Source organism: Suricata suricatta, chromosome 15, assembly GCF_006229205.1.
Source record: "Suricata suricatta isolate VVHF042 chromosome 15, meerkat_22Aug2017_6uvM2_HiC, whole genome shotgun sequence".
Lineage (NCBI taxonomy): Eukaryota > Metazoa > Chordata > Mammalia > Carnivora > Herpestidae > Suricata > Suricata suricatta.
In genome coordinates, this window is record NC_043714.1 from 50812158 (window position 1) to 50825958 (window position 13801).

Here is a 13801-nt window from a genome sequence, read left to right on the forward strand (position 1 = left end):
GCCGACTCCGCGGGACTGGCGCGGTCATGGGGCACCTGTGGCTCTTGGGCACCTGGAGCCTCTGGGGGCTGCTCCTGTGCGCCGCGGACCCCGACACAGGTAACTCATCCCGGGCGCCGTCCGGGCAGACGCAACCCCCGATCCCAGGGGTAGCGTGGGAGAGGCGGGACTGCCGGCCACCCACGCTGCGCGAGGCTGCGGTGCCGGCTGCATGGCTGTCCTGCGGACCTGGGACCTGCAGGGCAGGCCTAACCGAGGGACAGCCAGCCACACGGACGCACACACACAGACAGAAGAGAAGAGGGATTGCTCTGAAGTCTTAAGAGTCACTGCATAAATTATGGAACCTCACCGCCCCCCCACCCCCAAGTGACTCCATTGAAAAAGACACTGAAACTTGGCTAGGGGTGGAGATAGCAGACGCAGTCCGAGTCTTTTTCTCTCACTCTCTTTGGGTCCCTTTTCCCCACCGTATGGAGGGCAGTTCTCCCCTCCCCCCTCCCTCCGGTAGGACAGGAATGGATCTCCGTGGTTGGTGTCAGTCACTTTAAGGGGCAGCTGCCCTGTGCCTTCAAAGTAATACCCAGGAGAGGGTTGGAAGAGACTGATAAGATAAGAAATTGGAGTTGTCCGTGGCGATAACGGGCGGATGAACCTGAGATAGGTGAGGAGCAGCACGGCCTTGGAGATAGGATTCAGAGCCCTCGCTGAAGTTTCCTACTCTTGGCTGTGGGCTGGTGGGAGTGATAAATGTGCCTGAAGCAGGATCAGTCTTGGAGCTCTTGGCAAAGTCAGACCTAAAGTACAGAGACATCTGAAGACCCTAGTACACTTTTTGCATGCAGGAATGAACTATACGGTTATAATGTCTTTAACCTTTTCTCATACATCCATTTTAAACAGTAATTTGTATAGCTTTTCTGTCTCCGCTTAACTTTTTCCACCTACTCTGAGAATTATTACTGGATCTAATAAGTACCAGGTTTGTATAGTTTAAGCAGAAAGTGAACTCTTCTGCTCTGTCTGTGTTTTAAAGCATACTTCTAGTTCTCCAAAGAAGCAGCCCACTCACCCTTGTGTTTGCAGAGGCCCCTCCCTGTTTCTAGACCTCTTTATTTTTCCCAAGGTTGGTCCAGGCCAGCTATTCACATGTGCCCTGCAAGATGCAGCTGGGGTGCCCCTTCTTTCAAGAAGCCTGTATAACCAAGCAATGGGGATGAAGTACCCCTTCTTAGTCACCCATGGCCCCGGTGCTGTCTTCTGTCACTCTGTGCTAAGCTAACCTTTGGAAAGTTGGGACTGTTAATGCATTTTTATATCCCCAGGAACCTTACACCACTCACTGAATGAATTAGGGACCATTAGAGTAAGAACTTACTATGATCAGGAGGCTAAGAAGGTCCCAGAAATTATCTTCCCTGAAGTCCTACTCTATCACAGAAAACAATTTCTTCTTAAGACACATAATTACGTTTTGAACCTGGACTATTCTTTCAATTGACCTTTGTATTTCTTAGGTGCTTTTATAACGAACGACCTGTTTCTCCACAGTATCATTTCTCCAGCTTGTCTGCCAAGGTGTGGGTTGCTAACTGTGGTTATGAAGCTGCAGGTAGTGAGCGCTGCATGACATTAAGGGTTTGAATAAATCTTTTGTAATATGATAGGTAAGAATGATGAGAATGATCGTGTATTATTCCCACCCTTTGTGGCACCTTAAGATAGTACTTTGCATAAAGCCAATGGGTATTCATTAAGTTAATGACTTATTTCCCTGTCAAATCAATGGTAAGTCATAGAGTCACAAATAGAATATGGGTGTATTTACTTTCAGTCCTATATCTTCATGATGTTTTTCTTAGAACACTGTAATATGTGGTACCAAATTCGATGCTTGACATGAATACTTGATGCTTTTACCTCTGCTGTACTGTACTATCTTTCAGATGGCTCTAAAATTATCCCCAAAGTCACAGAAATAATACCTAAATATGGCAGCATAAATGGAGCAACAAGGCTGACTATCAAAGGAGAAGGTATGGTTGCCTTTTTTTTTCTTTTTCTTCTCATTGCTTTTCTTTTGTTTTTCTTTTTCTTTTTCTTTTTTTTAGCCAAGGTTGAAGCATTTTAAAGATTATATCACATTTAGAGATTTATAGTTTAAAAAAACCCACAAGAGTTGTTTCTCCATTTGACCAGAAGAATAAAACTCTACCCCTTTGACAGCTAACAAAATCCCCAAGAATCTCCACCAACCTGGTCTTCTGAATTCATATTATAATTACTTACTTAATTTAACGCCCAGCATCTGGATTATAATGACTGAATGGAAAGGAGCATTCTTTAAAAAATGTTTATTCATTTTTGAGAAAGTAAGCGTGAGCAGGGAAAGGGTAGAGAGAGGGGAACAGAGGATCTGAAGCAGTTTTTGCACTGACATCAGAGCCCAATGTGGGGCTTGAACTCAGGAACAGTGAGATCACTACCTGAGCAAAGGTTGGTTGCTCAACTGACTGAGCCACCTAGGGGCCCCTAGAGGAACATCTTTAATCCAACTTTGCAATTATTTGCTTGTTCTTTATGGGTCTAATAACATTTAATTTATCTTTATGTCAAATATAACATTTGGGGGGGTTGGGAGGTAGAATGTTTAATAAGAGGGTGTGATGGAGAACTAGAACATTAATGAAGGCAGAAAGGCAATTAAACACAATATTGTGGATGGCTTCTCCTGCCACCCAGTCCTTATCATATACTTCATCAGAGTATGGGTTATGTATGACTCTTTCTCCATGGCTGGTTGTGGATGGAAATGAAATAGGCAATCAGTGAATTTGTTTAATGAACAACTGTTCCTAAGATTTAATATGTGATTCCTTTAGCCCTAAGGCCTTTTCATTCTTAATAATAGTAATATTCAGTTTATAGATTTTTGAAGGACAGGAAAGAAAAACATTTTTGAAAATACAGAAAACAATAATTTAGTCTTTAAAATAAAAAGACAAATGAGAACCTATTTAAATATGACAGAGCAACATATTTAATTATTGTCATATATACGGAAATGTTTTTTTGATACATCTGAGTAACATTTCTGCAGAATTTGATCTCTCAATGACATTTAAAATGGTTTGTCTCTAAATTGTGAAGAATACATTTTGGACTAAAGTTTGTTGTTGTTTAGAGTTAAATACCTAAAGGCAATGTATTTCCGAAAGACTAATTTAAAAGAGGCTTTATCCATAGGTTCCTTATATTGTAAACTGCTGTTAAGATAGTGTGCATGAAAGCTATTCGGTTCTTAACAGAGTTTTCAAAGTCATGAAAGTAATGCCCAGATTAAAACACAACACAACACAACACAACACAACACAACACAACGCCACTCAGCTATTTCTTTCTTCCTTGAGACCTAAACTTTTTTTGACCTGGAATCATTGCTTTGAGTTTAAGTACGTAGACCCAGATGGCCCTTTTATAAATATGAAACAAAGCATTCTAATTTAAGGCATTTTGGAAGAACATCTTTATGAATTTAGCTTTGCTCTTACATGGACTTTCTGAGTCATAGTGTCCTGTGTCACTCATGTCATGGTGAATTTCTGATTTTCCCATCTGTCTCGATTTCTGGATACTCTTGATAGACAATCATGGGATAGTTAAGTCCTATTTGAGTTGCAAATACCTGCATCCTCACCTTGATTTCTCTTCCCTCTTAGTTTAACCACACACTGCAGGTGACTAAAAATGTGTTAGCATATGTCTTTCTCAGAGGCTGAGTCTAAATACTGTTTTATATAGGTTTTCAGTGCCCATGATATATTCAGAATGTATATAGAGCAATGTAATGAATTTACAAAACATACCAGACCTCCAAAACTACATGAATGTGGTACTTGAACAAAATTTTTTTGAAGAACTACATTCACATAATCCGTCAGTGCTGTCTCCATCTCATATTTGATATTTAGAACTGCATGCAGACTTACTTCCTAAATGGACTTGTATATCTGCTAGATGATTACCTAGATGTTGGTCCCATATGGCTATAAAAATATTTTATTTTTGTAAAAGTCATGATGAGCAAATTAAATATTTTAGAAATATTCAACTTAGAAAGTGAGTTCTCTGAAATTCCACCATCTAGAAGGATCTACTCTTAATATTTTGGTGTATCCGCATGACTTAATGGCTATTTCCACATGTCATATTCACCATTGCAGGCAAAAACTTGCTGCTGCATTACTTTGACTAAAGGCTATGTTTCAGGAGCCAAAGATATATGTTTACAATTATGTTGCCTAAGTAGAAGTGTTTTAAATATTTTTTTTTAATGTTTACTTATTTTTGAGAGAGAGAGAGAGAGAGAGAGAGAGAGAGAATAGGGGGGCTGCAGAGAGAGAAGGAGACACAGAATCTGAAGCAGGCTTCAGGCTCTGGGCTGTCAGCACAGACCCGATGCAGGGCTTGAACCCACGAACCATGAGATCATGACCTGAGCTGAAGTCTGGTGCTTAATCCGACTGAGCCACCCAGGTGCCCCTAAGTAAAAGTGTTTTGAGCAATGCCATGATCGTGCAAATAATTGTGTCTCTGTCTAGGAAGACTGATTTAACGAGGAGTGTTATCATATTGATTAGTTCTGTAGTGTTTCTAACTTTCCTGGCTTTTAGTACTTTATATTCATTTCTTGTATTTCTTGATTGTCTGTGATGTGGGATATTAATTCCTACCTGTTGGGACTCTTTTGAATACTGAAAAGGATGATGTATTTAAGGTACCCATAGACACTATCTGTTCCATAAATTAGAGCTATTTTATCTTTATTATTTTATTTTTTAAAATTTCTTTTATAGGTTTGGTTTCGTTCTTTAGAAATTATCCTTCATCACACCACACCTTTCCTTCTCATTGTTTTGAATGTTACAACTTTGGAGTAGGTTTTTGCTCTCAATTCTGCTTTGTTTTTAACTAGATAAACCCAAACAGCCTGAATTGTGCAAAGCAACTACTGGCTTTAACAACACTGACATTTTCTGTGACAGCGGCACAGGCTGCTATCAGGAGAACCAGGTCTGCGTGCCTGGCAAGTCCTGTCTCTAGTTTTTCGGCAAAAGAAAAAAATACATCTACATGCCAGGAATTCCCATCTGAAGTCTCAACCTTTTCTGGTCCAGGGTACACCCAGCCCTTCCTGTAATCTTTGTGCTTTGGAGTACTTCCAGAGGTATCTTCTTCATACTCAATTATTTATTTAGAATTATACTTTTATTTTGAAGTTCTTTTAGGAGAGGATTCCTTCGTATTTCTTTTTAACTCTTTGGAATTAGCTAAAAAATGTAGAAATATTTCTACGGTTGTTTTTTTAAGCAAAATTTGTAAAGAGGATATTTACAAATCTTATTGATTTGGCTTGTGCTTTCCCATAGATTTTACTCCTAAGAGATATATCTATATATGTGACATAACTATGACATAAAATTTATATATGACATACATTAAACATATATGTGACATTAAATGTATAGATGACATTAAAACAACTCTTAATTAAAAAAAACCCCAATTATCTTCTTTTGTTGGTTTTAGTTTTTACAATTGTATTTGTCTGAAGAATGCTGAAGAACAGATCTGTGTTACCATATCCATTATGTGACATGTGCCTAATAGGAAAATAAATACATGCATCACATCCTGAGCCACACCACTAGTAAAACTTTCCATACTTTAGTTAGTTGCCAGCAGCCCTTCTGTGTATTTCAAACTCAACATGAACTCCAAAGATAAGCAGAAGCTGGCAAAGGGAAAGGGCAAGTTCACAGATAGCTAAGTTTCCTCTGTTTTCATGTATCTTTTCAAAATTCCATTTTACCAGTAACTGCCATCCTAGAGTCAAAGTGTCAGATTCAATGCAAATAAATATCTTTTGCATGTTAAATTGATGCTTATGTTTGTACTTTAGCCTATTTTGGATGAGTTTGGTTTGTTTATGGTTTATACTTAGAGAAAGAAAGTGGTATTTATTGAAATCCCTACCCTTTGTTGAGTTTGTGCTTGCTTTTTCCATGTTTAAAAGGACAGGAGAAGAGCTAAGAACATAGGGTCTGGAGGAAGTTACGTATGGTAATGGGTAACGGCTTTGTAATTACATATTTAAATGATATTTTTCGCCCAATATCATGTGTGTCAGGTTGACATCTACAACCTGGATTTGAATCCTAGACACCCACTTATGTGTTCTGTGTTATTTTTAAAAAGGAAAATTAATACTGAACTTAAACCTCAGGACTTTTGTGACCACTAATAAGAGCAAGTATCTATTGAGCTCTTAACATGTGAGCCAAGCACCAAGGTAAGCAATATATATCACCCTTAGTTAGCGTTCCTACAATCCAATAAGTAGGTTACTATGGTCATTTTTCTGATGAGGGTACTAAGAATGAGAGAGTTTATATCTAAAATTCTAATGCCCAAACTCATACAACAAGGACGTGTGGAGCTGGGATTCCAACTCAGGACGTAACAGTTTCTTTAAAAGCATTATCCCCTGAAGCCCCGGGGTGGCTCAGTCAGTGAAGCACCTGACTCTTGATCTCAGCTCAGGTCATGATCTCACAGTTTGTGGGTTTGAGCCCCGCATCAGGCTCTACGCTGACATTGTGGAGCCTGCTTGGGATTCTCTCTCCCTTCTCTACCTGCTCTTATCCTGCTTGTACTGTCTCTCAAAATAAGTAAACTGAAAAATATTTTATAAAAAAACAATAAAAGCACTATCTCCTAACACGTAGCTTTACCAGAGATGGAGCTTTGGGGCTTTGGCATTTGATGAGCCGCTAGCACAGTGCAGTCCTCCATTAGATGAGGCAATATTCATGTTTTCTAATGGACTTTTTAGAACACTGAAAATGTTCAATAATTTAAAAAGCAGTCACACCACAGATATCTGGCAACCCTACTTCAGCCACTTCAACTCGTAAAGGTTGTTTAATGTGAGCACTTGTGGTAGTAGTGATTGTTTTCTGAGACAAACTGCAAACCTACTGAAAATTTAAGGAGAATACTTAATATTCATTTATTTTTTCTAAATTAGTAATATACATAGAGAGGATTTAGAGTTATATCTACACCTTTGAGTTTAATTTTTTCATGGCTTACAAATTTTAGGTTTATTATGGTACTGTGGAACAGTATGCTCTGTAGGTGATTAAGTTCTGAAATTCATATAGCTTTATTAATGACACATGTATGCAAAAGAAAAACTCTCATAATTTCAAAAATATTGTTAGTCATCAGTTTGGCAATAGTGGTGTTTCAATGTTAAGCGCTTGTGATATTTAGAAAAAATAACATTTAAAAATGCCCATACTTTTAGAACTAAGAATTTAGGAATTTTAGATTTTGAAGTGATCAACTACTGTCTATTTACTAACTTAACTTTACTCCAAAAAATATCATACTTTTCATAATTTCATAGATTCACTCTACATACTGGAATATTAACTACCTTTTAAAAATTTTTATTAGAATATTTAATTATAGGATTTAATCAATAGAACTTTATCCAATTAATCTTAACCATAGATTTTATTTCTTGGGTTTATTTCAAAATCGAAAGTTGCTCCGACTATATAAAATACTTACCTGTGGCATAAAATTACTTAATGGATATTTAATTATTTTCAGATCTAGTCTGGATATTCATATATATATATATACATATATATAGTAAGATTAAAATAATTTTCATCAATTAAAAAATAATTTTCTGCTCTATTTCACATCATCTATTTCTCTGGTTCTATGGAGTCACACTCATTAGCATATAAACTTACTGTTATTTCCCAAGCTTAAAAGAAAGCAAGAGCAAAATCATCAAGTTTCCTCTTGCCTCACTTCAGGCTCTGTGCTGACAGCTCAGAGCCTAGAGTCTGCTTCTGCCCCTCCCCTGCTTGTGCTCTGTCTCTCTCCCTCAAAAATAAATAAACATTTAAAAACATTTTTTTAAAAAATCTAACTGTCTTTATTTCTGGTCCCATGTCCTACCACTCTTCTCACACATACTTCTCCAGGCATGCTCACTAATTCTTGAATCCAGAAACATTCTCCCACTATAGGGCCCTGAATGTCATGTTCCCTCTATCTGAAGTGCACTCACCACTGATACTCTCCTGGTTTACTCCCTCTAAAAAGCTTTCTTGACCATTTATGTTTCATGCCTCCTGTATCCAGAAACAGAGTTTGAAATCAGAAACAGGAAAGTCTTGGAAAGAGGCATGTGAAGGGGCTCATGGTATGAGCACAACGCATGAAGAAGGATATGTCTCAAGTTCATTCCTACAAGAGAGGATCCCCCACAGAGGAAACAGAGCAACCACACTGATTGAATGACTTGTTTAGGAGCTTCTCTCTTGGGCTACTTCAGTGCTTGTGCAATGGGCCCATGAACAAGAGGGGCCATGAGGTGAAGGCTGTGCATGGGCCAATACCATGGACTCCCTTGTCCTCAGGCTAGGCTACTCACTGCAGTTGCTAATACCTGACCTGCCAGTAACAGAGACCAACACTGAGCCCTCAGTAGGGGCCATCTCTCAGGAAGTCCACCAGCTATTTAGTGACAAGTTGATTGCTCTGCTCCCCTTCTCTCATGGAAAGAACAGAAAATATTATTGCTGGGACAGACACAGGTATAGATTTTGCCTTCTCTCTCCACAGTGCCTCTGTCACTCCCATCTTATGAGAGCTTCCAGAGTCTGAGTTATTGCCGTGAGATTCCACAAAATAGTGCCTCATAACAAAGAACACATTTTATAGTGAAAAAGGTTGTGATTATTGGCATATGACCACAAAACCTGTGTTACTCTGAAACATGTGGCCTAGCAGAATGGTGGAATGGTCTATTAAAGGCAAGTCTAAGATCCCAGCTAGGAAACAGTGTCCTGTGGGATGGGATGCTGGCTTCCATCATATGCCATATGCATGGAGCCAATGGCAGATACATGCCGCTGTTTCCCAAGAGACAGAACACCTGGAGCTGGAAAAAAAAGGTTACTCTCTGTTATCATCACTCCCAGTGATCTGGAAACTGAATATGTGCTTTCTGTCCCTACAGTTTTAGATTCTGCTGGATTTGGGATCTGAGTTTCCAGTTATAGAATGCTTTTTTCTTTCTCTCGAGAGAGAATGTATTCATATGAGCTATTGTGGTAGGGGCAGGGAGAGAGGGGAACAGAAGATCTGAAGTGAGCTCCATGCTGAAAGCAGAGAGCCTGATTGCGGGGGGCTGGCGGGGGGGCTCAAATTCACAAACTGTGAGATGGTGACCTAAGCCAAAGTTGGACACTTAACTGACTGAGCCACCCAGGCTCCCCTAGAGAATGCTTTGGCCAGGGATCCCTACATGGCTTCGGCTGAGCTGAAACTACCACTACTACCTGATCAGTTTGAATTCATCAAACATAATTAGCAGACTACTAGAGATAATCAGTTCTGATGATCATGGAGAGGTAGGGTTACTTTACCTAATGGAGATAGGGAGGAATATGTCTGGAATTCAGGGTATTAACGGAGTATCTCTTGGCTTACATGTCTAGTGGTAACTGTGACTAGGCAATTATGGTAATCATAACCTAACAAGGGCAAGGCAATTAAGGGCTCAGACACTCAGGCTGAAGGCTAGTGTCACTCCATTAGTTGAAGTACTGGTTAAGGGTAAGGAAATCTACAATGGGTGGTAATAAAAAATGGATATGGTGAGTATTCATTATAGCCTCAGGAACAGTGTGTTAGTGTGGCCTGTATCTTGCCCCACTAACTCTCTGGTATTAAATCTTCAGCAGAGCTCTTGGCTTGATAATGGATTGTACTTAAAATGTGGGGCATAAACATGTCTGTAGGTTGTGAAGAGTTGACTGTTTACACTGAGCTTCACGTCCTCTTGTTCTCACCTCTAACGCTAGCCACAGTCATGGCAAATAGTCTCTCATATACTTTGACACAGTCTATGCTTGGAGCTCTTGTCTTCTGTTCCCATAGCACGTCTTTGTCTACTGTCCCAGGGCTTCACTGATGCAGTAGCTTGGGACACTGAACTCACGTGGCACAGGGGCAGATGCGCAGCCTGAAAGTGCAGGAAAAACACTTTTCCCCTAGGGGGAACCCTCAACTAATGGGGACAAGATTTGATGAAGTGATATTTCTCGTCATTGGTTCTTTGATTCCAAGAGGTAGTCTATAATTTCCTTGGAAGTTTCCAGCAAGGTTGAACGGCAGCTGTGCTTGTGGCTCAGGTTTTCTTTCTTCAGGTTTTATTCTCTTTTGTCCCAAAGGGGTCACCACATGAATAAACCATTTGCTTGCAAGTCCACACCTCAGATTTTGCTTAATAGGAACTCAAGGTAAAGATTCCATCCCTTATAAAATAGTGTTTGTCTCATCTACTCTTCCCATCCCATCAGGCCTGCTTGTTTTCATAGTAGTTATCCCCAGCAGATACCGCATTTGATGCAGGTTGGAGAAGAGTCTATTTTCTCCAGCCTTCCACATCCTACCACTGGAATATAAGCTGTTTAGTTCCATGTCATGAGTTCTCAAGCCTCACTTTTGTGGATGAATGAATTGAAAGCACGTTTTTATGCATCTAAGGAGGTTTATGATCAGAGGGATAAATAAAAAATAGGTTAACTGCTTACTTTAGTATTATTCCTTATTATTTATTGTTGATTCAGTACTGAATGACAATTGTTAGATCTTTGAAAACAGGATTGCCTTAGTAATGATTCAGTGTTTTTGCTTTTCCAGGTTTTGCTCAAGCAAACCAGTTTCACTATGGAGTAGATGCTGACTTGGGAAACAGAGTGCAATTAGTTTCTTCTTTACGGTCGTTTTCTTGTGATGTAGAAAAGGATTCAAGTCATTCAACTCAAATTACATGCTATACTAGGTATGTTTGCTAGTACCTTTAACAGGAGTATTCTTCTCACATACGTATTAGTATTATATAGTTTTTTATGTCACCTGGCTACTATAATACTATTTTCTGATGATCAGGTATCTTTATTTCATGAAGCTCAGACTATTTTATAAATTTATTGTATTGAGTTGAAATGCTCTTTCCACATATTGGCACAGTAAAATATATTCTAAATCCTCTCCCAGGTTATTAGAACTATTATCTTATCATTATTGATACCTTTTAGAAGATAAATGGCTACTTATCATTAGATCATAATGATGCTCCTCAAAATATCAAAATTATGTTTTCCTGTCTGGTTTGATTTATTTTGTTCAAAGTCTTGACATAGTCATTTAGATTAAAGATGGTCATTTTGTATAGTGACATTTCAAGTTCTTTACTATCAGCCCAAGATGATGTTTGTTATTAGCAACTTAGAGGAAAAAATTAACCATTATAAATGACAACTTTTACAAATAAAACAGCACATAATCCAGAGGATTTCATCTCCATTAAGCTTGTTGACTATTTTTAGCAGCAAAAGCTTTCTTAGAAATTTAATCAAAACTTTTTAAAAAACAAAGCATAACATAACTGTACCAAGGTGACAATGTTAGTGTTTCAGGTGGTTATTCTTACATCTGTGAATACATTTGTTTTCTTCCTCCTCAGTAAGCACATGTGCACTTAGAATAAGCATTTGCCTGAAGTTCGTGATGTTAGAATCTGCAGCACAGAGTTCGGGGTGGACATCTCTCCATAACGGAGAATGGAATTCTAATAATATACAAGGGAATTTAGCTGTACATCAATTAGCATTTTTGACACTTTGTTTCAAAAATGACTTGTAGTCTGGGGCGTTGCTGGTATACATGAAATAAAAGGGCCATTGCATTCCATGTATGTTCTTCATTTGCTTTGCAGAGCAATGCCAGAAGATTCCTACACCGTGCGAGTCAGTGTGGACGGGGTTCCTATTACCGAAAGTAATACCTGCAGAGGCCGCCTGGACAGCCGGGCCTGCACCTTCAGTGTACATGGGATCTCCTCTTTAACTTACGGATAATCGATCTTGGGCTTGCTTTCTTGCAGAACTTGGCTTTATTTTTTAATTTTACAGATTGTTTATCTATTTCCACATTTAAAAAATATACTAACAGGTAGCTAAGGATACCTTCACTCAGTTTTAATCATTGTCCATAGTAGGGGAATCTCTTTTCATTTCTTTTTTCCCCTCTTTAATTTTACTAATGAATTAAACTTTTAAACTTTAAATTTTTCCCTCATTCACACTCTTTTTCTCTTTCTCTATTTCTACTCTTAGTTTGATTTTCCTTTTCTTTTCATTCAATTCACCTTCATTTTAAATAACCTATTTTTCATTTGTTTATAATTTCTAATGCAAAGAGAAACTATGCACATACCATAGAAGTCCTTCAAAATGTAATTACTCTATGTAGAGATATTTACAATAATACATTTTTTTCTAAGGATCATCCATATACTTTTTAAAATTATGTGTGTCTGTAAAAAGTATTAGAGTTTCCATCACCCTTGTGGGCTTCCCAGGCTTCTACTCTCTCCCAATTCCAATTTTGTTTGTCACAATTCTTAATAATTATACCTGCATTGCTCTAGAAAATTATCATTAGTTTAGTTACTAAAGCTTACTTTGGTGGACTTTTGCCAGGTTTTGCTTCTGTTTATGAAATATGCTTTGTTATTTTTTCTCCATTGGCTTAAATAAAAGAGGGCTTTCTGTAATTTTATTTTACCAAATTCCTAAAAGTTGTTACCAAAGAGCCTTATTATTAGGGCTTGATTTATACTGGTACAAAGGATGGTTGAATGTGAAAATCCCAAGCTAAAAACATTTTGAAATGAAAGAGTATTTTTAATGGATAAGGAAAAGTTCTTGAATAATCAGAATAATATTTTAAACTTTATTTTCTTATCTGTAAAAAGAGATATTTTGACAGTCCTATTATGGATATTGTTTAGATGGAAATAATGTAAGAAGCAGAGATACTAGCTTATTGACCGTATTATTTTACAGGCAAAAAGCTTCAGAACCCCAACAATAAAGAGCATCACACCTTTATCTGGAACCCCAGGTCTGTTATATGATAGCTGAAATGGTTTTTTTTGGTTTGTGGTCATTAATTTAATTTTTAGTATATAAAATGATTATATCTGATAATTTATAAGTTACGTTTCTTTTTTTATGAAAGTATTTATTGATTGATTTTGAGAGAGAGCATGCGTGAGCAAGTTGGGGAGGGGCAGAGGGAGAGGAAGAGAGAGATTCCTAAGCAGGCTCCGCACTGTCAGTGTGTGGCTCTATCTCACAAACCGTGAGATCATGACTTAAGCCAAAACGGAGTCAGACGCCCAACTGACTGAGCTATTCATGTGCCCTAAGCAACACATTTCTGATTCTACAATAGCTCCCAATATTGTTTCAAAAATTATTTTCAATGGTTGCATCTGAATCTGCTATAACTATACCCCTATTGGACATTTAGCTGGCTTCCACTTCATTATATTTATGGTTATACCAGTCTATAATCCCAAAAGCAATATGTGAAAATGCCCTTGTCTATACTCTTGACCACTTTAGGTACTAATTTTTTTCAAGTATTTATATGAAAAATATAGTAGCTTATTTCTAATTTTTCTAATTCTTGATTTATGCAGTTAAATGTACTCATTTATATATATTTATTGACCATTTGTATTTCTTCTTTTATAAATTACTGTTCATCTCCTTGGTTTAATTTAATGCTAGTTATATTTTTCCATATTAACTTATAAGAGTTCTTTATATTTTAAAGATATTAACTTTTTATG

The 13801-nt window shown here is 37.8% G+C and overlaps 1 protein-coding gene across 1 annotated transcript in view; it reads left to right on the plus strand.

The window, feature by feature from the left end:
• Window positions 1–26: 26 nt before the first annotated feature.
• PKHD1L1 (PKHD1 like 1) overlaps window positions 27–13801 on the plus strand; it is a 152809-nt gene continuing 139034 nt past the window's right edge. Inside the window, exons 1-5 of the mRNA XM_029923967.1 lie at window positions 27–99; window positions 1947–2036; window positions 10798–10939; window positions 11876–11984; window positions 13008–13065. Coding sequence (XP_029779827.1) covers window positions 27–99; window positions 1947–2036; window positions 10798–10939; window positions 11876–11984; window positions 13008–13065 — 472 coding nt within the window. The remainder of the gene's footprint in view (window positions 100–1946; window positions 2037–10797; window positions 10940–11875; window positions 11985–13007; window positions 13066–13801) is intronic.